Consider the following 27,062-nt stretch of genomic DNA (forward strand, 5'->3'; position numbering starts at 1 on the left):
TGTCCAAATTGTCAAGGTAGTTTTATTTCATCAGGGACAAATTCAAACAACTAGAGCATCACTTTCAGCTTAACAGCAGGGTGTTTTCTTTTTATTAATAATATTATCATTACTCTCAAGACTTCACAAAATTGGCTGTTGTCCTGCTCATTCACGTTGCAAACAGGGAAAAGAACATCATTTACAGGAGACAAATCTCCAAAGCCTCTGAGTGTCCACACCCCTAAAAACTGCCACCTTGAATGAGACCTAACGAGTCAACCTTATGCATCATCCGAGGTGTCCGGCCTGCTGTTGTCGTGATATTTAATGAGTAGGCAAACCCACAACAGTAGTAAAAGTCCCCATTTTGGGGCTATAGATATACAGCGTCCACAAACCCAACACATTGGTTTATATAGCATTTATTATCATTATGTTACTGTCCATTTAAATGAACCAAATAAAAGTTGACACGTTACAATAATAGCCTTGCCCTCAACCGCTTGTCAGAGCAAGTTGTGATCCTGTAGTCTCACCAAGCTTCAAGGTCAAGCTTCGTCAGCCACGAAAGTGACTCAGTCTGTCAGCTGTAACCAGCTTCAAAGCTCTCAGGTAATATGGATGAGTAATGCAATGACTGAGAGGTGTGTAAAGGAGAGATAACTGCATCAACAGACAGAGGAGTGTGCGATGTGTTTCGTTTTACTGATGAAGAAAAATGAGTCGGTGCTCGATTTAGTTGTGTTCTGTGTTGCGAGTGCATGTATTTGGCTGGATTGGTTAGCAGTGTGTGTGTGTGTGTGTGTGCGTGCGTGTGTGTGCGTGCATGCGTGTCCTCAGGGTTGGCTCTGGATGTGTCTGCGCAGCTCCTGGGCCTTGTCCCTCAGGTCAGGTCTGCTGTCTGACTGCAGCGTTGACAGGGAGCGCTGCAGCTGCTCACGGCTCTTTACAGACATACAGTCCCACTGCTCGCTCTCTGTTTAGATCACACAGGCACAACAACATTCGTCAGTGACACTTGGATCAATAAAGCACGCTACATAGATTTCCCCTTTTTTATAGGGTTATTTTAATTTCCCAGAGGTTAAGTGCAATGTTGCATGTCTTTTTTTTTTACATTTAGGTTCTTTATTGTTGAAAAGTAAAAATACCTTAAGGGGGTCTGCAGAAAGAATGTTATGATAGAATTGTTTATATATATATATATATATATATATATATATATATACACACTGTGTGTATATATATATATATATATATATATATATATATATATATATATATAGTTGCGCTCAAAATTATTTAACCCCCATTGCAAATTTGGTTTACTGACAAAATTTACAAACTTTCAGCAGTTTGCAATTTTCAAATCAAACCAGAACAATTTAAATAGCTCAACACATCTAATATTATAAGAGGTTTCTTCAAATTCTTCACAAAATGCCACTTTTAATGACTACTGCAGTCTCAAAATTATTCAACCCCCTGAATAGATTCTCACACATTTGCAAATCAGGTGTTGTCTCAAGCACACCCACTGCAACTAATCAAGGGCTTCAATAGTTGCATTAGGCGTGCTTGAGTTAGAACACTTCGAATACCTTGACAGGCTTAGGGTTTGTTGATGGGGACATTTGACTGCATGTCAAATATGACAAGTCAAGAGAGCTGTCCAAAAAGTCGAGAGAAGAGATTACTGCCTTGCACAAACAAGGAAAAGGATACAAAAAACAGCAAAGGCAGAGAATGTTCATAGAAATACTGTTGGAGGCAGAGTTTGATATACTAGACGAATAAGACGCATACTAAACACTGAAGGTCTCCATGCTCAGACTCCAAGATGCACACAATGACTGACACATAAGCACAAGAAAAGTCCATTACGCTCAAAACCATATAAATAGGCCACAGAAGTTTTAGGATTCTGTTCTAGCGAGTGATAAAACAAAAGTGAAACTTTGTCTTAAAGTCTACAAGGCTTGGTTTCAGAAAAAGTCCTGGAAGATTCTAGAGTGGCCGTCAAAGTCGTTTGACTTGAATCCCATAGAAAATATCTGGTGGGATTTGAAGAAGGCAGTTGCAGCATGCAAACCCCAGAATATTAGTGAAGTGAAGGCCGTTGCCCAACAGGAATGAGCGCAGATTCCTCAGGAACGCTGCCAGAAGCTGGTGTCTGGCTATGCATCAGGTCATAACAGCAAAAAGGTGCTCCTCTAAGTACTAAGTACACTTGCCATAAAGGGTTGAATAATTTTGAGACTGCAGTAGTCATTAAATGTGGCATTTTGTGTGGAATCTGGAGAAACCTCTTAAAATATTAGCTGTGCTATTTAAATTGTCTTTGTTTGATTTGTTTTTTTGCCAACAGCTGAAAGTTGAAATAAACCCGATTTGAGATGGGGTTGAATTAATGTATATATATATATGTATAGCTCTGAAAATTGAAGCTGCCAACTTCAAAATAACTTTGGTTATGTTTACTTCTTTTATACAGTCCATGAAGGAGATATGTACAGGGCCTAAAGTTATTATCACATCCAGTTAAGAGAAGAGAAATCCTGCACCTGCAGAAAAACTCAGCTCATCTTTTCATTTGCTCACATTCAAACTGAACTCAACTACTGAAGAGCAACACACTTTACGACCTCAGCAGCAGTAAATACTTACCTCCAGTTCTCTTTACGATCAGATCCACAACTGACAAGGCCTCTGTCCTCACAGACGAGTAGCTTTTGTTTTCTGGATAAAAAAACAACACAAACATGAGAAACATGATGAAAGGCAGATTAGACTATATTACTATATTATTATTACTAAGTAGACTGTGACCATGAGGCTCGTACCTAAAGGGTAAGTGAGAGCAGCACAGGTCTCTGTGAGGATCTGGGACAATAAATTGACGTCTTCACTGCCTTTCTCAAGCAGCAATAACCTGAAAAACAGCACATGTATGCCGTCAGACACTTTAGAAATGTTGATTGTGAGCACACTTTGATCAGCTTTGTTAATTCAAAGGTTAATTTCAAAGAACAGATGAAAAGAGCATTTGAAATTTAGGTTCTTACTCCTTGAAGTACGCCTTCATGGACTGTAGGACAACAAGCTGGACTTTCCAGGTGCTCAGCTTGAGCTTGTCACACATTAGACTGCACACCTCCACCTGGAAACGAGCTGCAGACACACACATGCAGAACATAATAACACTATGGTCATTCTTTCACTGAGCTCCAGCCGCTGACAATGTGGTAGAATCTCAGAAGTTCAGAAAACTTGGTTTGGTATTGGACTGGTATGATGCAGCTTATATGTTTTTCAACTTTAAATGTCGCTCACTTCTCTTCTGTTAAGGTTTGTCTTATTTTACTCAATCTCAGTCCTATTAAGTAAACAGAACAGAAAAGAAGTTTTACTTTTACTAAAAAAATAATAAAATGTTATGGATAATATTCTTTGCATCGACTGATCCACCCATTTCTATTGGGGGTAGGCAGAAGTTAAAGTTTAGATGTGATTCTGGTAGTGAGCACACAAGGACCACCACATAATAGAAATTGGGCAATTTTAGGCCTCAGATCTTGCCGTATGATATTGTTGTGGTAATGTTAACGTCCAGGATTCATATTATTCACCACACAATGTAGAATATGTTAAACTAGATATTCTGCTGTGCAGTTTTATGCCTCCACATACCAGTTAAGTTGCACCTCCAGGTCTGTGAAAACATGAATGCTTCACACACAGAAAGCTCTATACAATAAGAACAGTTCTAAGGTGGCTCTTTAGGGTTCTTAAGTTATGGCCAAAAACATGCTGTGTGAGATCATCGTCACCTTGACCTTTGGCCACCACTTGAGTCCAAGTGGATGTTTGTGTCAAATTTGAATAAATTCCCTCAAGATGTTCTTGAGATATTATGTTCACATGAATAAGAGGAATGCAAGGTCAATGTGAACTTTGACCAACAAAATCTAATCAGCTCATCCTTGGGTTTACTCAAACGTTTGTGCCAAATTTGAAGAAATTCCCTCAAGGTGTTCTTGAGATATTGCATTCACAAAAATGGGTAACAGAAGGTCACAGTGACCTCGAACTTTGACCTATGACCACCATCTTTAATCAGGTCATTCTTGCATTCAAGTTGGCATTTGTGCTTGATTTGAAGAAATTCCTTCATGGCGATGCTGTGATATTGCGTTCACAAGAACAGGACGTAAGTTTGGATGGACAGTCAACCTGAAAACATAATGCCTCTGCACCAGCGTCAGTTGAGAAGTGTACAGCTGTGAAAATGTGGTTGGGAGTTTATTCATTCCCCTGTACCAGTTAACTTGTTACGTTTGATCAGTGTTCCAGTCGTGTCTGTAACTCACCCTGAGTCTGTGAGTTTCTAGGCCAAGCCTTTCCAAGAGTCTCAAAAGCACAGAGCAGAGCTTCGGTCTGCAGCTCTTTCTCCTTCACATCTCTATCGTCATCGTCCTCCTCCCGTGACCTCGGCGAGGCACCGCCGCTCTGTGGGCAGTTCTGTTGGGAATCAGGGAGATGGACTGAGTTAAACAGGCTTCTTGAAATTTTAACAATGTCTTCCAATATGGTGCTATAACTAAGAACAAACAGTAGATATCAAAATAAGAGATGTGATTGAACCTTCTTGATCAGAGGGAAAAGGACCTCAGCCAAGTCACTGAAACGGTCCTCCTGACTGCTGTGGAGCACGTCTCCAGCGCAGCGCAGAGCGGCCATTTTGTAGACCAGACTCTCCTTACGGCATTCCTTCAACACGACCTCCAGCACCTCAGAGATGGTCGGCTGGCCTGCGCACGGCTTCTTCAGCTCCTCGCTAAAAGACAGAGGAATAATGGAAGCAATGAAGTATTAAAAAAACAGTAAATGAACGCTGTATTTCGAACAAAACAGATGTAGATAGGAAAAACAAGTTCTGCAAGAAATCTAACCTGCATTTGGAAACGACTGATCCGATGGCTTTCAACAGCTCCTCCTGAAACATACAAACAAAAGAAAACATATATCAACCCAGAATTTATCTTTTAACCCAACAATCTCTTTTGTTGTTCTGCTGTCGTATTGTCAGCAGTTACCTTGCCAGCCCATGTGCGCCCAGATAGTCCCTGCATTAAAGCAGTTAGCACCATGCCAAGGTGTGGTGCCACCAATGAGCCCGTCTGTTCCCTAGCAACGGTTGCCATGGCAGCTGCGCCCTGAGCCTTCATCTTCCAAGACTGGGACTGCAGTGCCTTCTGCGTGATAGCAATCAGCTCTGTCATGTAAAGCCTGATGCCTCCAAAGCTTCCTGGAGTCAGAAAAAAGTACAGAGATAAAAAGCGTATGTTATCACAGTGACAAAATACATATAAATATTATGACTGGAATAAGAAATTCCAAAATACTAATATATAAATATATCCAAGCATTTTGTAAATTATTTCTTCTAAACAACATTAATTGTATTAAAAAAACTGGATACAGGGTTGCTACATATTTTCAAGGGCAAAATTTTAGAACATTTCCATAACTTCCATAACTTTTCAAGGACCTGCATCACTCACTGACCATGTACAATATATAACATGAACGGAGCTGTACATTACCACCTTTGTCTAAATGTTAATTATTGTATTAAAATTAAACAGCAACTTTTGCAATCTGTAATAGTTGGTCATGTTTATGAAAAATCAGTTCAACCTTTAGCCCAAGTGGATGTTTGTGTCAAATTTGTGGAAACTCCCTAAAAAACTCCCTTATGGAGAATTTAAGAGAATGAGATGAAAGCAAGATCACAGTGATCTTGACCTTTTACAACCAAAATGTATGCAAGTCATCACTGAGTCCGAGTGGACGTTTACATACTTACCACCAAATTAAATAGATAAAAAACTATTTATTTACCATCTGAATATCTCTCAATGTTACAAAATAAATAGAAACATCCCCCAACCTTTCCTCATCCATATACCTCCCAAAATATCTTTTTTGTGTAGTTTTATAAATGGATTTATAGTCATGCTTTTCACACTCACCTGGGACATTCTCCTGCCACACCTCAGCCCACAGCGTGGCGTCATGGCTCTCTCCTTTCTCTTCATCGGGACCTGGCGCCTGATGCATCCCCAGGAAGGCCAGCGGCAGAGCCACTCCTGCGTGACCTTTCAGCACATCAGGGCTGTAGTGGCTGATGGCGTGCATGGTCAGCGCACATGAGGACTTGTACACCGGTTCTAGGAGTGAGAGAGTCCAGAGAACAGTGAGACTTGAAGACAGCAGAGTCCAAAAGTTGCATTTTGATTTAATGCACACAGAACCACAACTTTTAATGTTAAATTACCTACACATACTGCTCATTTGTACACAATCTTAAAACCTGGCAAACAGGTGTGTCATCCAACACAGCTTCCACATGCCTCACTGGGCAGATTTCCATTACAGATTTGCGCATAAATTGAACGATATCTTCGTAATTTCCTTAAAACACAATTGGGAGATGACAAGTCACGCTATGTGACTTCTATTGCGATATTATGCAACTTCTCCACTCGCAACAACACTCCAAGAAGCATGGTGATGGATGTTCAAAACATTAGCAGGTTTATTTTTATTGCAGCCACCACACTAGCCGTCATTATTTCTAATCCAAGGCGACGTAGACGTGTTATACGAGTGATCAATAGAAAGGCGAGCCCCTTAAATATGGGAGCCGCCATGAATGAGGGACTCCTGGGAGGTGATAGTCCACGATTTCACAGAGGAATTGTGGATTCAAAACTTCTGAATGATCAGCTCATTTTTTGAAGAGTTATGCGATACAATAACACCTGTTGTAGTTCCTGCTGCATCATGAGGGAGCCAGTTCCTACTGACAAGCACATGGCCATAGCATCATGTAACCTGTAAAAGCCAAAAAAGTGTTTCCATTGCAGTTTTGCAAAATATGGCTTTTTCAAATTGGCTGAGATATCCCCTCGTGCAAGCGTAAAAACTTTCTTGTGATAGATGGGAGTTTTTTTTTTCCAAATTAACGTTTCCATTAGGTGTGTTTTATATTCATGGTTTCATTTTGCGCAATTTAAGGGTTAATGGAAACCTGCCTTGTGTCCTGTCTGCATATGCATATGTTTTACTGTCTATAATCATCTTTTTTTTTTACTAATGTTTATACCTTGTGCATGACTGTTTCTTGCCTGCTATTTTTTGTATCTTGTTGTTATACTGTCTGCTTGCAAATTGCTATGTTCTGTCATGTAGAATTGTCTTCTTCGTGTGCTTTTAATGTGCTAACTATTTGGCTTATTCTTCATGTTCATTCATACATTTAATTTTTGTCTTCACACCAGGCCAAGGGACAATAGTTGAAAACTAGCCTTTGGCTAACACTGGCAAGTTTACAGCAGTGTTTATTCATGTTCACCATCCACCGTGAAAACAAAATAAAACTAAAAAACACAAAATTCTGCTGTCTTACCTTCTTTCTCTAAGTACCAGTTGTTGAGCTTCATTAGTAGTTTCTCTACACTGGTGTCTTTTGCTGTCTGATGAGAAAAGTACAACTCATGCTTACTAAGTCAATTACAACCACCTAAAGATAAATAAGATTGTGTAACAGACAGGGTGCTTACTCTGACTAGGTGTCCCAAAGCAAAGGCATACGCCTTCTGTACCACAGTGCTTCTGTCGTGGATACCATTCAGCAGGGCACTCATCAGTTTACCTGGAAGCAACAAAAACATCTTCATCATTAGATCACTTACGCCAAACAGTAAATATATCGCAGGAACAGATGAGAATACTTATGCTCTAACCTGAGTATGGGGTGAGGTCCTGGGGGCACTGCACTGTAAGTGAAACGATGACACTAGCACAGCCACCCTGTGGCGAAGAAAGACACAAACATAAACAGGCTGATGGAACATACTGAATCTTTACATATATAAGAGACACAATGGTCAGCACTCAAGAAACAGGTGGATTTAAATCAGAAAACCAAAGCATTTACAGACAGTGTGAGAATCAGTGATTATAGAAGTGTGTCTACCTTGGTGCCTAAGCCTACTCCACTCTTAAGCAGCTCACAGAGCCTGGGAACCAGCTCTCCCAGCACAGAGACGTCGAGGTGCTGCAGACACTGAGCACAGGGATACACAAGACAAATCCTTAAAATCTCATTGTCACGTTTTGTCGAGTAGAAATCTTTCTTTCCCCTGACACTTTGAAACTGGGACTAAAACCCCAAAGGTAAAGGCGAGCACTCACTGAGGTTCTGCTACTTAATTATGATGTTTCTCACCATGTTAACCGTCTCCATCATTGGAGAGGACTTGGCAGCGCTCAGCCTGGCAGCATCCATGGCACTCTAGAAAGGCAGAAAGAATACAAACCATGACAGTCTGGAGTCTAACCTGTGATTAATCCACCAGACTTTGGTTACCAGACTTTGGGTGAACATGCAGCAGTCAGCTGAGGTTACCTTTTCTTGCTCTGTGGCTCTGAGACTGAGGTAGTTGAGGACCTGAGGCTCCAGGGTGGTAAGGGCCTCCAGCAGGGCCGGAATCAGCCGGGAAGCATGAGGCTTTAGTCTGGCACCAGCCGTTTTACTTATCTTCACCAGGGTCTGGATACTGGGAGGGAATAACAATAAATGCAACTGACATGAAGCTACAAGTTGACGCCGGATTCTTGTTGCTGCATGAGGGGCTTGCTTGACACAAATCAGTGTTGAGTTGGCCTCCAATGATGCAGTGAAGTGTCAACCAACCATGGCATTTGCAAGCCTAGATGACACAATTCAGTCAACATGTGCTTGAGTAACTCTTCCAATGGCTACTCTAAGCTGGTAGCTGTAGCTTCGTTGCTTATAGTGTGAACAGCCCATTACAAAACTGTTGCTGCCGCTGAGACTTTGATGAACAGGGGATGAAAAGAATAAAAACAAACAAACATCTGATTTAATTTTTCTGTGTTTGAACAAAAACAACAAAAAAATCAACTTCGCCAGAGTTTTAAACTGTTATAGACAAAATCGTCCACACGCAGTCTACCATCTACCCTGACTGCTAAATTGCAATCTGTACAATTTTTATCCTATATTTGCAGTGTCATCACTTTTTTCTGGGCTTGCAAGAGGCCTTCAACACAGTCAATCAAAGGATTCTTTGAGCTAGGTTAAAAGCCCTCTGTATGGATGTCCTTTAACCTCAGATGGAGGTCGTGCCAATCACGTGTGGTGCCACAAGGCAGTGTACTGGGTCCTCTGCTCTTTTTGTTTAATATAAATGACATAAAGGCAGTATGCACTCGTAATTTATTTTTATATGCAGATGACTCAGCCAAAGCATTTTTCTGCTTTGATTGTTGCTTGGCTGTCTACAGCTTGCTGTGTAGTGGAAGGTCTGATGAAACATGATGGACCACGATGGAAATTAGTCCTGGACTAAATCCTGTTTTCTGTGACAATGTCTTGTACGTCTGTACTTTTTACTGCTGTGTTTGAATTCTTGTCAAATACACTAAAATAAAATTTACTGTCAGTTTTTAGCTTTTATCATGCCTATAATATACTTGTCGTTTGTGTACAGTATGTTTAGAGATCTAACTTTTTATTCTTTGTTTGCATTATTTTCTTACATTTGCGTGCTGGATGCAACATCATTTCTTTCTGCTATGCACTTGCCGTGTGAGTACTGTGAATGACCATAAAATTCATCTCGACCGACAGACATCGAGCATAAGTTGCATCAATATACTGTGAGCAACTTACCTTAGTGAGCGGACCTCGGCGACATTGCTAACGATGCCTTTCTCCAGCAGGGTAGGTAACAGCACTGCCACAATTCTCTGGGCTGCGGAGCCTGTAGACTCACACATACGGATACACACCTAGACGGAGAGTGAGACACACATTGTACATGCATCTTTACCCACAAAAAGTTACAAAGACATAAACGCAGGCAATATTGTGGCAGCTTTACCTTACTGAGTGTCTTCAGTGTTAGGTCTGCGGCTTTTCTCACAGACTCCTAAAATGCAGGACACAGTCGAATCACATTACTAAGTAATGTAATGCTACTTTAATGTTTGAGCAGTTATTCTGCTGTGTGTACATAATGCCTAAACAACATGATAGCCATATATGGTTCTTGCTCACCTTGATGTCATCAAGGACTCTGAACAGTGTCTCCAACATTTCCGCCAGGTGATCAATGAGGTCATCAGCCTGGCGTCCACGAATCAGGTCATTCAGAGCCATGCAGCTGGAAGGAAAAGTAAATCTTCAATTAAAACTGATGTTTTTTCTGACTTTTACATCACTGCATAGACTTCTAAGCTTCTTCACCTTAAGACTTCAGTATTCAGTATAAATACCGTATAAATTAGTATAAATTACTATACATATGCTCCTTAAAATGTAACACTTCACGTATCTCCTGATACTGTATAATAATAGTCTAATTAAGAAACACTCACTTTTATTTTCAAGAGTTTGATGATTAGTGTGTGTATTGCTACTGTACCTGGACTCGCGCACTCTCCAGGTGTTACTAGTCAAGTTGGAAATTACATCCTGCAGGATCTCCTTAAGATACTTATCCACCTGAAACATATTAGGACAAACCCAAATGTTCATAAAAATCTAATAATGTCTACATCTACATCTGTTGTTAACACACGCACAGGTTTGTTTTTTTGTGCATGTGTATGCTGCACATGGCTAAACTCCTACCAGGGTCTTATCAGTGACCAAGGCATCCCAGATGCTGGTCATGGCCTGACGAATGCTCAGGTTGGGGTCAAACTGGTAGCGGTACAGGCGGGGCACGAGCTGGGGCAGGAATGGAGCCAGCTGCTCTCCAGCCTTGGCAGCGATCATGTGGAAACCAAACGCTGCTCCCTGACAGGAGGAAGGAAGGAAGCGAGACCGTCAGATAGTCAGGTGAAGTGGCACATGCGGTGGAAGGAAAAGAGGAGGAGGATGATGCATGATACCTTGCGGGAGTTCCACATGGCATGATGATTGGCAAGGTTCATGAATTTGTAGACGAGATCTGGTTGGTTCAGGTCGCTGGCCAGTGAGCAGAGCTCCTTGTATGTGGTTAGGCCGTGACTGCCAGGAGCCATCAATGAAAGAGGGAGCAGAAGAGAAAGGGAGAGGGGTGAAATGGAGATTTTTAGTATCATTGTTACATTTATATGGGAGACAAAAACTGACTTTTGTATCAATACAAACAAAATAAATACAAAAATAAATAAATGCTGAAATATATAAAGAAAAAATACAAAAGAAATAAAATAAATGCAGAGGTTAGAACCTCCTTCATCAACAAAAACAGAAATATATCAGTGAAGATGTACAAAATGTAGCAATAAACTTAAGATATTTATTGATCTATGTTCTGTTTATTTATCAACTTTTATCAACAAATGCATTTATGTATTAACTTCCGTAAGTATTTTAACATTTACTTATTTGTATAACCTCAGCATTTATTTATTCCTTTCTGTATTTTTACATTTATTTATTTATTCCTGTCTTTATTTGTAATTTCACTTTTTTATTATCTCAGCATTTATTTATACCTTTATTTTAATATATATTTATTTACTCATGGGTTTATTTATACATTTGTTTATTTGTTTTATTGATACCTAAGTCATTTTTTGTCTTCCATACACTTAGACAAACACAAGACCAACACATTTGTATGATGGTAACATATGACTTACCCATCAGGTGTTTTCCCCAAACCTTCTCCTTGGAACACCTCTGTATCCTCTGACACGGCATGTTTCACTCTGTTGGCAAAGATGAATAAAGATTTAACAATATCCTCATAAAGTGAAAATGTGTTGACTTTATGGCTTCTCCCCTGCAAAAAGGACACCTCGTGCGGCTCTTTCTCTCCTTTCATTCCATCCTCTTTTACTCAACCATCCGCTCACCTTTTGCCAGTCATGAGTGTTTCCACCAGGGTGGACACCAGTTCCTGCTGGTCAGCCTCTCCTCCCATCTCATAGACGAGGCCCAGGCCTTTAGACGCCACATCCTGACTCAGCTCTAGATGAAAGAAGAGATGGATGGAGAGGGACAGAGAAAAAAGGGTGATGGTTTATTTTGTAATGTTACACAGGTGCATTTGAAAAGTGCTGGCTGGTGTTAAGTAATGAACAGATCAAATTAACAGTCAGGTTAGAAAAAAGTCTCTTACCATCAGGGTCTGAGAGAACAGAGATGAACGCCACCTGAATCTCCTTCAAACTGGACTGTAGGAGTAAAAAAAATTATATCTATTACAAAATAGTTGGCAAGTCTGAACTTTCTATATATAAATCCATCAACCTCCTGAATTCTGTTTTTTTAATGTGTTTTTCATTCTTTGCTACAAAACAGTTCAGCTCAGCACGAGAAAAGAAACTTCAGTGAGGAAAGTTACCACATGGCTACATCTGAGAAGGAGTGAGATGAAAACAAACTTGTTATAGGAGGTAAGCTTGTTTTCCTTTAGCCACTGAGCTCTTTAACAGAAACGTTTCTTGATGGTTTGTTGTTAATGTGCTAACTGGCTAACTAGACGGTTGTCCAGTTTCCCTTTTTGAATGATGATGACAGACGGCTGCCGTCTGTCTGTATGAGGTTATTTTCTCTCTCGCAGGCACAGAACATATGAGCTGGTTTGCCGTCAGGTGTAATCTTTGCGGTGAGTTCAAGTGCAACTTTCCAGTCAAGAAACAGGCGAAGCAGCAGTCGGCTTCATTGCTGCTGGTTATCTGAGGCTTTACACACCAAAAACGAGGGACAGTATAAAAAGACTAAAACTCTTCCTCACTCTAGCTGCAAAAAGTGATCAGACTTTGAGCTGTGACCCAGTTTCTCTTTAGATTCATTGATATCTATCTGCACAATACACCCACCGTGATTTCCTTATGCTGGCTGAGTTTCTTGACCAGGGAGAGCAGCCATATGCAGGCTGCCTGTCGGACATGGGGGTTCTGGCTGGGTATATACCGGGACAGGATGGACTTGAGGACCCAAGGAACCACATCATTGTTTTTCACATCTAACAGGGAACGAAAGAGAATGATGTTGAGGAGCTGAAATTAATATTTCTAATTTTGTCCAGGAGCCATTTGAGGTGTAGACAGAACAAATACATATTAGTACATGTAAATGCATACTCATGCAAATTGACTTTTTCACATTTAATTACCAGCAATGCAAAGCTGCTACACAGAAAATATGTCTTTCATCACCATGCGTATCACTGTAACAATCACTGTTGTTATACAAGAGACATTCTGACAAATGTGATCACTTAAATAACTGCAAGCTTTAATACATACGTGACAACCAAGTCATTAGTACTACTATGAATGTCCAAAATCTGTTTAAACCAGGGCTGTCAAACTATTATCTTTTTTAAAAATCGCAGAATTTCAATAGTTAATCGCGATTCACCCCGTTTCTAATGAAATTATTTTGCATTTCAAAACAGTTGAAGCTGACCAGATTGTCTTGATTAGGGATCAAATGAAAGCAAAGAATTTCAAGGGACGAGCATGAAGAGGGGATGTCTGTAAAGGGGAGACTCACGGGCACCCACAGAACCCATTTTCATTCAGGTATCTTGAGGTCAGAGGTCAAAGGACCCCTGTGAAATGACTATGCCATTTTACCATCGCCAAAATATAGCCTAAATTTGGAGTCTTATTTTGTCCCCTTCCTTAAAATCTGCCATGACATGGTGCCACTGGATTTCTAAGGTCTTCTTTTTTTATATGATAAAAGTCAGCGCAGCCTCTTAAAGACTGAAAAGTCAGCTGACGATTAATGTTATTTTTATTTTAAAAGAATGCGTTTTGTATGGACTTCAATAGCATCGCGATTAAAGCGTTAACACTGACAGCCCTACTTTAAACTTCTATAACTGCAGGTACTCACTGTGTGGCGGGCTGTACTGGTCCTCAGTGCAGGTCCACGGGTCTCTGGCAGCTCCAGAGCTGGTGCCTATTGCAGCGCTGGTTATAGCCTCTCCAACTGTAAACTGCAGCTCCACCTGTTTGGCCTTAAGAGAGAAAAAAGGAAACATATAAGAGATGTTTCTGCAAAGTGTTGCATTGCTACAGTCACTCAGTATGTTTCATACCTCCACGGAGTCCATGAGACCCTGCAGCAGCTTCTTCTGGTGAGGGAAGTCTCCGTCTCCCACAGGAAGGTAGCCCAAGGTCTGGATGGATCGCTCCTTCATCTGGAACACGTGCATGGACAGACGGACAGATATGAGCCAATCTTTTAGTTCTTCATCGTTAATACATACATGTATATGAGATATCACAGCAACCACTTCCTTTTGTGTGGTCCTTGGTTACCTTGGTGCTCTCCTTGCCGGAGGGGATGCGAACCAGCAGGTTTTCAACGGCTGACAGTTTGGTGAAGCCTTCCCCCTCTGCAGGGATCAGCAGGGCGCCGTTACGGCCAATTTCTCCCAGAGCCGTGCACGCTGCTACAGCCAGCAGTGCACTACTGTTGTCAAGAAAGGAACCTGGATGGACATGCACACGGACATGTATGTGGAACAACCCATTTAGACAGAAATAATTGGTTTTTATTTAACTGTATTCACACAAAAAGTTACATGGTAAATAAAATACAAAGAGTTTTGTTTCAAAGGAGATAAGATTTTTTTTCTTTACATCCCATCATCACAATCAAAGGCAAACAAATGGCCTTTTAACACTACTTTATGGTACTCTAACAGCTGCTATAGTCAGTATATAAAGACTAAACTGCAGGAAATTGTTCCAAAAATGATTACATACCAACTGTCTTGGTAGCCATGGCAACAAGTTCATCTTCTCCCTGGGAGGTGATGCTCATTTGCTGCCCCATGTCGTCCCCAGAGGTCACAGCTTTCTTCTTGCTCATGTATCTTCCCACCATGTAGCCCAGAGCCAAAATGGCACCATGCTGAGTCTCAGGACTCTGTGGTTCAACAAAACCAAATAATGTTCACACAAGTACATACAAGTGCACACTTTAAAATGTTTTTTAAAAACTATGAAGAGACACGGTGGCTTACATGGTTGTCTTTGGTGATTTTGAGCAGGTTGTGCACGGCCGTCTGCAGCTCGTTGCCGGTCATGGTGGAAACCACCACAGCATACAGCTGAGCGGCGAGCTCCCTCATGTCCTCCTTATTTGTGTTCATCAGACTCTGGAGAAGAAAACATCTGTTATTACAGCTGAATGCACTGACGGTGGGGAAATTTGAATTAGGCTCTTGGTTTTACACCACCACAGGACAGCTGGTCTAACAGTTTAGAGATGCTGACATTTGTCTCACTAATGAATCAGAGCATGAAAAATCTGATTAATAACATGATTAATACATACAAATAAACACATAAATAGGTGAAATACTCACTTTGATCCAGTCAATTTTATCAACAAATCTGGGAGCCAGTTTCTCTGGGCACACGGACACCACCTCCAGTAAACAGTACATTACTGGGATTCCTGTTGAGATCAGTAATAGAAGCATAAATAACACATGCAGACTGTTTCCAACCATGATTGTCATGACCATTTGTGTTTTTTACAATACTACACTTTACAGATGAATATAAAAACAATATATAACTAAATACATTACTTACAATACGTTAAATTAACAAAAACATTTTCTGTATCACACTGTATTAAACTCAAGATGAGAGATGTCACGAGAACCAATACTTCGGTACTAAGTCGATGCCAAAATTCTGAATACGTGAAGATACTCTTTTTTCTCCAGTACAATGGGTAATGGAATTCAATTCTTCCATAAATGATGGGGGAGCATAAACATCTACAGAAGTTCTCGTCTGCCATTTAATGTCAAAGGAAGAACGACTATCAGCACAGAAGAACAAAATATGAAGCTGCAGTGACAGCTTCGCCTCCAATCGTCAAGAAGAGATGTGCTTTGAATATTTTGTTAAATTTTTTATTGCAGTGGGAGAGCTGCACTATTTACACAATGCTACAAACACCTGCAGCGTGCCAATGCGCTGAGTGTCTATTCTGTGCTGACTGCTGCATGTTTGCTATTTTTTTACTGGTCAGTGACAATTGCAAAATGTTCAACTTTTGGTAAAAGACGGGCTCATCACTATCACTTTTTACCCAGCCATCCAATCACAGTGACAGCTGGGTGGGACAAATAGTCCACCACAAAGAGCAACTGTCACATCTCACATGAGCAAGTGCTAAACAAATGACAGAGAAGAAATACACTAATATAATAAAGGCTATATATCAATATTTTTTTCCTTGCCCACAAAATCTCATGAACCAACAAAGACTTGATCGCTGTGTTGAGGGCAGATGATCGGGTATTAATAATCAAATTTAATATAAATTTTATTTACATTTTTGTGAAGGAGTATATGTTAAGCACATGGGAGTTATTGTTTAATTTTTCACTGTGGTGTCAAATAAGTTTTCAAGAATCGTAAAATTTCACAGGTTCTGGTATAGTATACTCAATTTCTGATATCATGTGGAGGGAGTTGTTTTCTTTTTATAAAGTGCGGTGCCAGTCAGAGTCACGTCTCACAAATAATCGTACAAAAGAAAGAAAATAAATAGTTCTGTCAAACCATATACCACAAAAAAATAAAACACAAAGCAGATAATGAAATATTCAACACCAACAACCAGCACTGCAAAAGGGTGCTACATATGACTACCCGAGACCCGATTCTGACTCAAAGTGATAAACAGAAGCTACTCTGCAGTTCTTAAAAATCTTCTTTAATGTTCTATGAAGCCCATAATAACAGTGCGGAGCTGACGGTATCCTGCAGTTAATGACCCTGAGGAAAGAGCAGGTGAACTTCTCTCACCTCCGACAGCAGACAGCAGCTGCTGCAGCAGATCCATGTACACATGAACAGGGTTTGCCTCAGAACCCTTTGACACAGAGGGCTGAGACTCAGAGGACAGCAGTGTGTGGACATAGCGTCCAATGGCAGGTGCATCGTCCTGCATGTCTGCCAGGCGTGTGGACATGGGCGTGACCCCGGCGCTGTGGGCTAAACACATCCTCAGGTAGAGCACGATCTAAGAAAGCAAGGGGAATAAACAGAAGTCAGTGGTAAAAACTTACTTCCAAAAAGATCTGAACTGAATTTGCCAACTCATCGCGTGTCACAATAAATGGATATCACAGGATGATCACTGAGTAATATTTACCTCCCCAAACGCAGATGGGTTGAAAGGAATAGTGGAAGTTCCAACAATGTACTTAGCTGGAGTCTTGATCCTCTGAGCCGCCTGGTAATGACACAGTCAAAAAAAATGATTTTCATTATTTCTTTTAGTAAAAATGGGTACATCCTGTTTTATTTGTATAAAATAAAAAAACATGTACAGAGCCTCACCTTCTCCTGGACATAGGCCACCATGTCTGGAAAGGAGGGCATTGGCTTTGGTCCCTCCTTCTCTGAGCTCTTGGTAGGTAAAGCTCTCAGCACCCTCTGGGCCTCCCCAGACACCTCCTCCCTCCTAAAACACAGAAAAAAAACAGCTCATTTTATCTTCTGTGATTTTTTTCTTTTTCAGTAAAAGCTACAAATCAGTTGAACACTGCCTGACGACGTGATGAGCTGCAGCTCTTTCAGGACTTTCAAAAGCACCTTGAAACAATGGTTAAAAGCTGCTCGGCTCTGTGCTCGCTGACCTTGAACTTTGGACTTTATAACCCGTTTTTAATTTGAAAAGCACTCACTTAGATGCATTAGTGTGTGTAGTGTTTTATTCTGTTCTGCAAAGTGATGTGCTTTAATAAGGGAAAGTAAACCATTAACACCGTTTTTACTGTGTTAAACACACCCCATCTCATTTGTATCTTTGTGTGGATGTGATATAAGCAGTGGTGTAATGTAACAAAGTAATAATACTTTGTCAAAAATACTCCAGTACTTTTCTTCAAGTGTAACATACACTGCATTTTTAAAGATGTGCACATGTTAAATAAACTTCATAATCCTCAAAATTCTGATTGTTTGCTCTTTTATTATCGGCATATACTTGTACTTTTGCTATCAATACTTAATTACATAAATTACATTTGATACTTAAAATTGATACTTGTGCATTTGTTGCGATTAATTTAACCATCATGTGGAAGTTTTCTATGTTTTGCACTTACGGGTCTCCAGCTGCCAGCAGCAGCAGGTATCTTGATGGCACGTGATCAGGAGCAAACACGGTGCTGGCAAACTTCATGGCCACCTGACGAACTTGCACCTCCGGCTGCCACAAAAAGAAGAGCCTCATGCCTACTTAGTCAACATGAATGTGTGTTTCTTATAAAATAAATAAGTATTTTACCAGCACACTCACCTTTCCAATGTAAGCCGCCACCAGTGCCTCCATTAGGTTCAGCAGTGCTCCCTGCAGGTTGGCATAAGCTCCAACCATCATCGACAAAGCCTCCTGAATGGCAAGGCGGACATCAGCGTCCTCCTAAAGATGACACAGAATTTGGGAAAAAACAATATGAGATATACCGTTGTGCTTTTCTAAGAACAGAGTACGTAAATGATCTTTTTTTATGTATTTACTGAGTTTTAGCTTCCTTAATTGTCAAATTTTTGATTCACCTACCTTGCACATGGACTCAAAAAACTGCTGCACGAGTGCAATATCCTTTGTGAATAGCTGTGGCATGCGGCTAGAGGAGAGCATATAAAAAAGTATTGTTTTTTAATTGTATAATCCCACACCATGCTGGCAAAGTTTACAGAAAAAAGAGAATTATTTCATTGTACCTTGACAGCTTTCCAACAGCAGAGTAGGCAACACACAGTAACTTAGGATCCTGTAAGGACAAATGTTGTGTAGTAAGCAGGTAGAAATCAAATTAACCTGAATGAATTTGCAGTTTAAATGTGTGCTGTCGTTTGTAGTTTTACCTCCTTGTATTCATTGATGAGCTTGGTGAGACCATTAAGCAGCATTAGTCCCAAAGGTTTATTAGTGTCGGGACATCTGAAAACATTAAAAAATCCACATATTATTTTTCAAAAAGCACTTTTTCTTAGGTGAAAAAAAAAGAAACGTGGATGCATCTAGAAAAAGGACACTTTTCTTACACCATGCAGATGTGATGGACAAACTGCAGGGTGAGAGACAGCAGTTTGTTGTTGGTGTTGGCTCCGAACAGACCATCATACACAACCTGCGGAGAAAAGAAAAGGAATGACTGTACCACACAGGAGAGCATTTTCTTGAAAATTATATAGCCTTGAAAAAAATCTAGCAAAACATAAATATGCCCACAAGCATGGACAAAGAGCCAACCTGGATGTTAGCTGGAAAGCACTCTGCTGCGAGGCGTGACCGTAGAAGATGCGGCAGGATCTTCAGTTTGACTCTCGTGCTCACCGGCTCGTGTTTCAGCTCTTGCTTCACATTTCCCCCCTTGTGCACATACAAAAACAGTATTATATATTCAATATTTAAAAAGAAAATCTCACAGGTTGACTGTGAAAATCAATTGTCGACTTAACAAACCTTTGTTTTCAGAGGAACATCTCCCAGATACACCTTGTACATCTTGTTGATAATTAGAGGATTGTTCCAATCGATGATGCTGGAAGATAATAAAACAAGGACACAAGCAACGCTATGAATACAGATTTGTACTGTTTGTGTTTCCTTCAGATGGATTTAGATAGCAGCCCGTCAGTCTCTTAAACAAAGCCTGAAGAGAATGCTATTGGCAAAGAATGAATCACTTAGAGAGTAATGATTTTACCTTGTGGATTTGAAGCACCACCAGAATATCAAATAACCTGATGATTAAGGGGCCGTGTCCACCAAAGTGGTTCTTTTCCTGAGGCTGAGGAGCGCTGCAAATCTACACCACACTACAAACACCAGCCTGACAAGACGCTGAGTGTCTATTCTGCACTGATTGCTGCCTTTCAGACGTATTTTTCCGAGCTGCGAGAGTTGGAAAATTTTCAACTTTAGAATAAAAGAAGGGCAAATACAAAGACCAACTCCCCACTCATTTTCAGGCTTTTTTTACAGGGTTTCCCACACATTTAAATGGATAAAATTTCAAAACTTTACCATGACTTCTCAAGGACCCATACTGAAAAATTTAAAAAAATCTTGCCCTACTTTCTCAGTGTTTTTCAACATATCAGATACAAACTCTATTCAAAAAGAATTCCAGCTTGCAAGCTAGCATTCATGGAGAGTCAGTGAAGTAACACATGTGATTGTAAACAAAAGGTTTACAGGTTTACGTATGTTCCTTTTACAGTGAAAATTACATTCAATGGAAAGCTGTCCACAGAAGACTACTCTAATGATTTTTTTATTACACACACCAAAATATCCCAACTTTTTCTAATTCTGTGACTTTTCTAAGACTGGGAAATGTGACTGTGAAACTTTTCCAGGTTCCAGGACCCTCAGTCTCTCCATATGTGCTTGAGCCTTCACCTTTATCCAGAGTGAGTACTCAACCTTGCCCTAAAATATTTACTTCTGTGGATATTATGTATCATAGCAACCAGATGCAACCAAAGTGTCTCAGCTGCAGAACCCTGCACCACCAAATCGCTCTCAAACGCTCCCTGCTAGTCATTTCCTGAGGAACACCTGTTTTTTTCAGCTGGGACAAACAATGCTTTGGTGGGCCTAATTGCATCAGAGGAAATATTACAGAGGGTATGACTTGAACCAGCCATGATCTGAGCTCCTTCACCTACCTCTGTTTGCTCTTCAGCTCCAGATCAGCTGCGGTGGCCACACTGTGTCGCGTGTCGCTTGACGCCACCACCAGGTGCACCACCGTCTCCACCTCTGGGACCTGCTTTGCCTCCATGAACTTAACGATGCCCAGTTTACACTGTTAAAACCAAATACAAGATGAAGGAATTATTAGCTGATGCTCACGACAAACACAATTTACATCATCACCTACATATAAATTCGTTTTACAGCCCCTAAAATACAGATATATTTTTGTACATGTATTTAACTGATAGCTGAAACACAACTTCTGGATTGAGCTGTGTTTCTGTTTCAGTTCCTGTACCTGCTCTAGCTGCTCAGCGCTCCACTGGGCCTCTCCGATCACCCTCTTGGCAGCATAGACACTCATCCCTGGGGGAGGCTGGGGGAGACCCTGGCCACCTGCAGCCACTGCCCCATCTGCTCCCTGGGAGGAGGAGGGAGCAGGGCGAGTCGGGGATTCATTCAGCACAAACCTGGAGGAGCCAAACAGAGAACAAGTCAAGGTTCTTGTTCAAATACTTAGAATAAAGCCTCCTACAGACTGTGAGATTTTGGCAACCTTAGGAGTTTAGTGCAGCTACACTGTGCGACAAGAATCTTAATAAACATGGGTACAACATCAAGTTTGATGTATGCAGACTGTATGATGACATAGGAAGAACGTGGGACAAAGTATGAAGAATGTGGACGCGGGGAAAAGAGGCCAACTTGGCATGCCAATTTTGCAACAAGAGCTCAAAAATAAATGTCATGAGCATCTACAGGGTTCCTGCAGCTAAAGGCAAGATAGATTAAGACTTTTTAATGCCACTCGGATTAAGTATAAGACCAGTTTTTTTAATAACCAAATTTGACAATTTTATTTTGCCCAAATATTCATCATAACATAAAACATGACTTTTCTGTCCAGTGACAAAGTTATCTATGTTAAATGTTGAGAACAAACAACCCTTTTTAGAGTGGAACACGTGGAAGACAATGAACATATTGCATTAACATTAAAGTATCTATTAAGTTTACCAACAGAAGTGGGAAACATCTGCCGTTCTGGCTGGTTTTCTGGGCCATTTTGTGTTTCTCAATCTGCATGTGAGATTCTTTCATCCGAGAGTGTGTACCGAGCATTCAATCATTTTGAGACCCACACACGTACACAACCACATAACACCCAAAGCACACAGCATAAACTCACCCGTACGGCATGAGTAAAACATCCAACATGAACTCCAGCAGCAGCTGCACTGTCTTTGGCCTCTCAGTTAAGTTAAATGGAGAAGCGACCTTGGAGGTGTCTGCAGGATACTTCATGTGGTAGAGAGTTGGGATCAGCAGGTGCATCAGGCTGAGAGAAGAAAGAGCGAAACAAAATTATAGTCCAACAAGGAATGGACAGGGTCAGCCCATTTTTATAGAGCGGACTGAGTCTGTGTTTAACCTTAACACGTGTCGATCTCGACAAAACTCAGGAGTTTCTGAAAAAACTTGCTTGTTTTAATGCAGCACTGTAATTATTAATATGCTTGTGCATCCTAAGATGTGCAAGTGCATGCGCCCCCTCACCTGTCCTGCTGCGGCTGTGGCTTGCCTTCCATGGCAGTGAGAAGGGTGGGGGCCAGCTCGCACTGTTTCCCCACCTCCAGACGTGGGTAGCCCATTTTGATGTAGATGATGGTGAAATTCTACAAAATACATACACAGACATTCACCACTGCTGTGTCAAGTTACAGATAAGTTCATTTTAAGACTTTTTTAAGACCTTTTTAATACCACCTCGAAACAACTTTAACTCCAACTCCAAGGCCGTACTGGCAAACTGCTAAAGGATATAATTCAAAATCTGTGACAATTTGCAGCCCTAGAAATAATTATTTACCAAATTATTGAATTTAATAAAACATGTTATTAATACACACTTTGAAATATGATTTATGTGGCTTTGTGAGGAGTGTGTCTGCACTCTTATAACATTTAACATAATAAAATTAAAAATGTTATAAAAACAAACAAAATTTAAGACTCTGTGGATGAATTAAAAACTTTTGAACGCCTTAAATTTGAGAATATTAAATTCAAGGTTTTTTAAGACTTTTAAGACCCTGCGGGTACCCTGTACAGAACCCTGCTTCTTCGAAATAACTTCACTGGAAAATGTGATTCTTACCGTTACAAAGGACGCTGCAGCAGGATCTTGGTACTGTACGAGCAAAGTTTCTACTGGTAGCTGAATTTTAGGGCGGCTTTTTATCCTCTTGTTTAGGTGGACCAACAACTCCATGACCTAGCAGAATCAGCACAAAGTAAAAGTGGTTTCACTAAATAAAACAAAGCATTTCTGCATCAGGAAGAAGTGAATCCATATCTGCATCATGGAAGTTTTATTGGGTTGATCGTTCATTTTGGTTAAAATATTTATGGGAGAACATTAGGTTGCAATGTGTTCAGATTTTTACGTATAGCTGTAGAGCAAAGAGTCACTGTAATCTCTTTAGTCACAGAGAGGGACAACACCCTTCTTACTTTCTTTCGCACCCCCTCCTGAACGCTGGAGAGTTTGAGGAGCACGGGGGGCAGGAACTTGGAGATAATGTCCTGCAGCTGCTCATCTGTTTCTGCATGGCCCAGGCGGAGGAACACACGTTCCAGTTGATCTGTCAAAAAACACATTTAACACTAAATTCAACTCTTGTGTAGGGGTTGACAGATTATCGGCCTGGCCGATCATCGGGAAGTTTTCCTTTGTAAAACCTCAGGGAGCTATTTTTATTCATTCATGTTTTATTTCAATTTTCACTGAACTTCATAGGAAAAGTTACAGGGAAATTGCAGTATATGATAGAAAGGCAGGAACATATATAATGGTTACATGTTCCTGCCTTTTTTTTTTTTTTTTTAAGTATTCCCTTCCATGATCAGAGCCGGTTTGAGGGACACCAGAAGCGCTCCTGTTATTTGCTGTATATTATGCTGAAAGTCTCAATTTTGATTAAACATTTGTTAAAGGTATTTGAACAAAGTTTTGTGTTGGAGTTTATTGTACTCCAAATTCTAATTTTCGACACAAATATTTTCATTTTTATTGTAAATGCATATCGGTTCCAAATATTGGTTATTGGTCTCATTGAGTGCTAATAATCGGTATCAGCACTATTGGTTAATCCCTACTCTAATGTCTCATTTAGTTGGTTATATTTATCATATCCCAACACTAAAAATAGACCCACTAATGCTTTGAACCAGCACCAAAGCATGTCTACCATAATTCATTTCCATACAAATTTGAAGTAAAAAAAAAAAAACGCACTAGGTGTATGCAACCACTTGCAAAACCAGTCTGCGCGACCTTCAGCTTTAAACAGAGGCAGTAAAATACACAAAATAAAAACAGTGAGACAGACAGTCCCTCATGCTCGTCCTGTCAGCTGCTGTGTTGGTGCAACCATCAGCCAGCCCTACCTTCTTTCTCTGGCATGCTTCACCAACCAGCTAGCTACAACAACTGACTGACTATCAGCGCATTTCATTTCATTTTGACGCCACAACACCGGCTTTAGGCAGCCACTGACACCCTGCCAAATTACCCCGAAATACCCTAAATGATCGAGTTTTCAATGAACACCTTCAAAGTTTCACTGAAGAGGATATATCAGAAGCCTGCGTGATAGTTTCATTTTGACCATGACTGGGCAAACGGCCTCCTGACGTTAGCATTCCAGCTAGCTGAGCAGCTAGCTGACTTTCCCGCACCGGTTTTTAACTCAAAGAGGCCTCATCGGTCCTTGACAAAACATCCGAGACGTTACACTGAAGCAGCCCCGTTGTTCACCAATTTTGACAAGCGCTAATAGGATATTTTAGGAAATGTTGATCAGCAATAACGCAGAGAGAAACTTACTGAGTTCATCCTGGGCAGCCATGTTTGCAGAGAATCATCAGCGACCCTCCCAGTTTACTGAGCGTCACTGCACTCACTGGTGCCACTCCTTCAACCAGTCACACACCAGAGACGCTGACATATTCTTCATATTGTACACTACATATTGTGTTTTACATAAAAAATATAACTGGTGTTTTATATGTGTTTGCAGCAGATTTGCATGCGTGCGTATAGACTACTACATTACACACCATTCATTTTTTCAAGACCGTAGCCATGGAGTCAACATTTGGGAGCCCAAATCTAGTTTTATTTTTGACAAACTGTCAACCCAAATTTAATCTATGAAGGATTTGGAAGTTATTGGAGTATTATTAATTGTGTTATTATCTCTGATTTAGTTAAGAAAGTGGTAGTCTACTATAATTTGTCATTTAACCCTTTGAAACCTGGATCAGCATTATTCTTCTTGTGCTGCTTTCAGATGCCTTTGAGCTCTGAGCACATTGGTTTAAATTATTTCAAAAACACGGGGAAAAAAGGCAATGATCAGCTTGGTAAGACATAGATTTAGAAAATTACTGTTTAAAAAGCTAGGAAAATGTCTAAGGAAAAACTATATTTACAGTTGCCATAATTGCATATTTAAAATTATGTTACAGAATTATAGCTTATGAAATATATATTTTAAGCACTTTTCGCTAAGTCTTGTTTGCCTGTTTGTGTGTTTAAACTTTTTTTCTCTCTTTTTTCTAACCATTTTTTCTGATAATTTTCTTGTGCTTGTTTACTAATTTATTGCTAATCTTTGGGTCATTTTTTGTTTTATAGCTCATTGCCTACTTCCCATGTTTTTGAAAGAAATTAAGCCAATATTATCAGGTGGTGCTCAAATGGTTAATTATAGCTTTTTTTTCAGTCGATATTCATGACTAGATTATCAACTTAAGCCTAAAATGTAGTTTCAAGGTACGATGTAGATGTATTAAAAAACATGAAATGATATCTTGATTCAATTCAAATTTACGTTTATTTGTGATTTAAAAAGTAGAAAATCATAACTCGGTTGTAACTAGTTATTTTATTTATTTGATTTTTTTTTGGGGGGGGGGGCGCTAAGTATAAAATCATTTTAAAAAACACTTGAAAAAAACAAAAAAGCGTCAAGACTACATAAAACATACAAACTGCAATAAAACAGTATAGTGCTTGAGATGCAGGTGCACTTTCCATTAACACCGGATGCGTTCCAGATCGTCTGCGCGCCTGCTGAACCGCAGATCTCACAGTGCATGGATCAGTGTACCACAGCACGGTCTGCCTCTCACCGTGATCGTGCCTGTTAGCACGCGGACACTCAGCTGAGCCGGAGAGGCGGTCTGCAACGTCACTTCTCTTCGCCGCACGAAGCAGCGGCAGCAGCAGCCGGAGCAGCTGTCATGTGAATCAGCTGGACGAACAAGGAAGGGGATACAAACAACACGACTCCATCTTTCTATTCAAGGTAAAATACTATATACGTCCATGGAAGCGACGTGGAATACACCGGCGAATACGGTGCATGGGAGCTAGCTTCGAGCCAGTTTATCAGAAAGCGGTGTGTTTTTCGTGACTCCTGTGCATAACTAGCCAAGCTATCAACAGCTAACCGTTAGCGCTGCCAACCAAATAAGTTGGCACGCGCCCGTACCAGTGGGCATCTCACACTGTGTGCATTGTCATTGTCCGTCTGTCTTTTTCTAAACATGTATGGTATCGATACATTATGTGTACGCCATGTAAATATCAGACAAAATAATTTGTATCACACAAAGTCACACAGCGAAGTCGCTACGGGCCTCTCTGCAGCCACCTTGCAAGGGGCATTTAAACCCCATTGGCACGAGCGTTAAGAAGTTAGCTCATGTGGTAGCTAGGTTAGCTTAATAGCTAGCTATGGTCTCCTTTCCCAACTGCTATCCCCAAGTGCTTTCGAGTCAGGTCTCACGAATGCATTGTCAAATTCAAGTCATAGTGAGCCCAATGAGTCTACCACCTCGATGTAAGTGAGCTAGTCAGCTTAGCTATCAGGCGGCTTTCGCTGTTCAGCCATTACTTTGCATCATAACAAAACGTAGGCTAGTTGGCTAGTTAGCTGTCTTGTCAGACAACAAAGCTCAGCCAAGCCACAGACGCTCATGTAGTATTCAAAGCGAGACCACAAATCAGCCGAGATTTATTTGTCCTATCGCTTTTAGAAGATTTGTTTTATAGAATAGCAGGCCGAATATGCCAGTTTAAGGTTATCCACGTTTTGAAATGATTTATTTAATATGTGAACAAAAGTACAGATGTAAACACACTCTGGCTGAAGACAGTAGCTGTATTTTCTTTTTTTATTTTAGAAAAACTTGTTTCAGCTTGCAA

The 27,062-nt window shown here is 40.5% G+C and overlaps 2 protein-coding genes across 11 annotated transcripts in view; one reads left to right on the forward strand and one right to left on the reverse strand.

Annotated features, from left to right (window-relative positions):
- Positions 1-4: 4 nt before the first annotated feature.
- On the reverse strand, positions 5-24,738 carry ecpas (Ecm29 proteasome adaptor and scaffold). Its single transcript, XM_042484844.1, has 49 exons — positions 24,675-24,738; positions 23,300-23,430; positions 22,944-23,060; positions 22,343-22,461; positions 21,975-22,124; positions 21,084-21,255; positions 20,755-20,894; positions 19,544-19,622; positions 19,331-19,450; positions 19,123-19,208; positions 18,943-19,018; positions 18,799-18,848; positions 18,635-18,701; positions 18,371-18,493; positions 18,177-18,280; positions 17,407-17,530; positions 17,219-17,299; positions 16,870-17,086; positions 15,408-15,499; positions 15,063-15,197; positions 14,803-14,965; positions 14,353-14,525; positions 14,130-14,231; positions 13,925-14,048; positions 12,898-13,043; positions 12,195-12,249; positions 11,929-12,043; positions 11,713-11,781; positions 10,975-11,092; positions 10,712-10,879; positions 10,503-10,582; positions 10,136-10,241; positions 9,960-10,007; positions 9,749-9,867; positions 8,459-8,609; positions 8,279-8,344; positions 8,027-8,116; positions 7,794-7,860; positions 7,611-7,702; positions 7,457-7,523; positions 6,018-6,215; positions 5,079-5,290; positions 4,935-4,978; positions 4,627-4,819; positions 4,353-4,503; positions 3,048-3,153; positions 2,826-2,914; positions 2,650-2,721; positions 5-958 (listed from the first exon to the last, which is right to left on the reverse strand). Exons 1-49 carry the CDS (start codon positions 24,694-24,696, stop codon positions 819-821), a joined length of 5,529 nt encoding a protein of 1,842 aa, XP_042340778.1. The 5' UTR covers positions 24,697-24,738; the 3' UTR covers positions 5-818.
- Positions 24,739-25,933: 1,195 nt separating this feature from the next.
- The window catches only part of kdm4c (lysine (K)-specific demethylase 4C), a 43,502-nt gene continuing 42,373 nt past the window's right edge, over positions 25,934-27,062 (forward strand). For all 10 annotated transcript variants that reach the window (XM_042484845.1, XM_042484849.1, XM_042484852.1 and 7 more), the window contains exon 1: positions 25,934-26,160. The gene's annotated coding sequence lies outside the window, so the exon portion shown is untranslated. The remainder of the gene's footprint in view (positions 26,161-27,062) is intronic.

Source organism: Plectropomus leopardus, chromosome 4 (assembly GCF_008729295.1).
Source record: "Plectropomus leopardus isolate mb chromosome 4, YSFRI_Pleo_2.0, whole genome shotgun sequence".
Lineage (NCBI taxonomy): Eukaryota > Metazoa > Chordata > Actinopteri > Perciformes > Serranidae > Plectropomus > Plectropomus leopardus.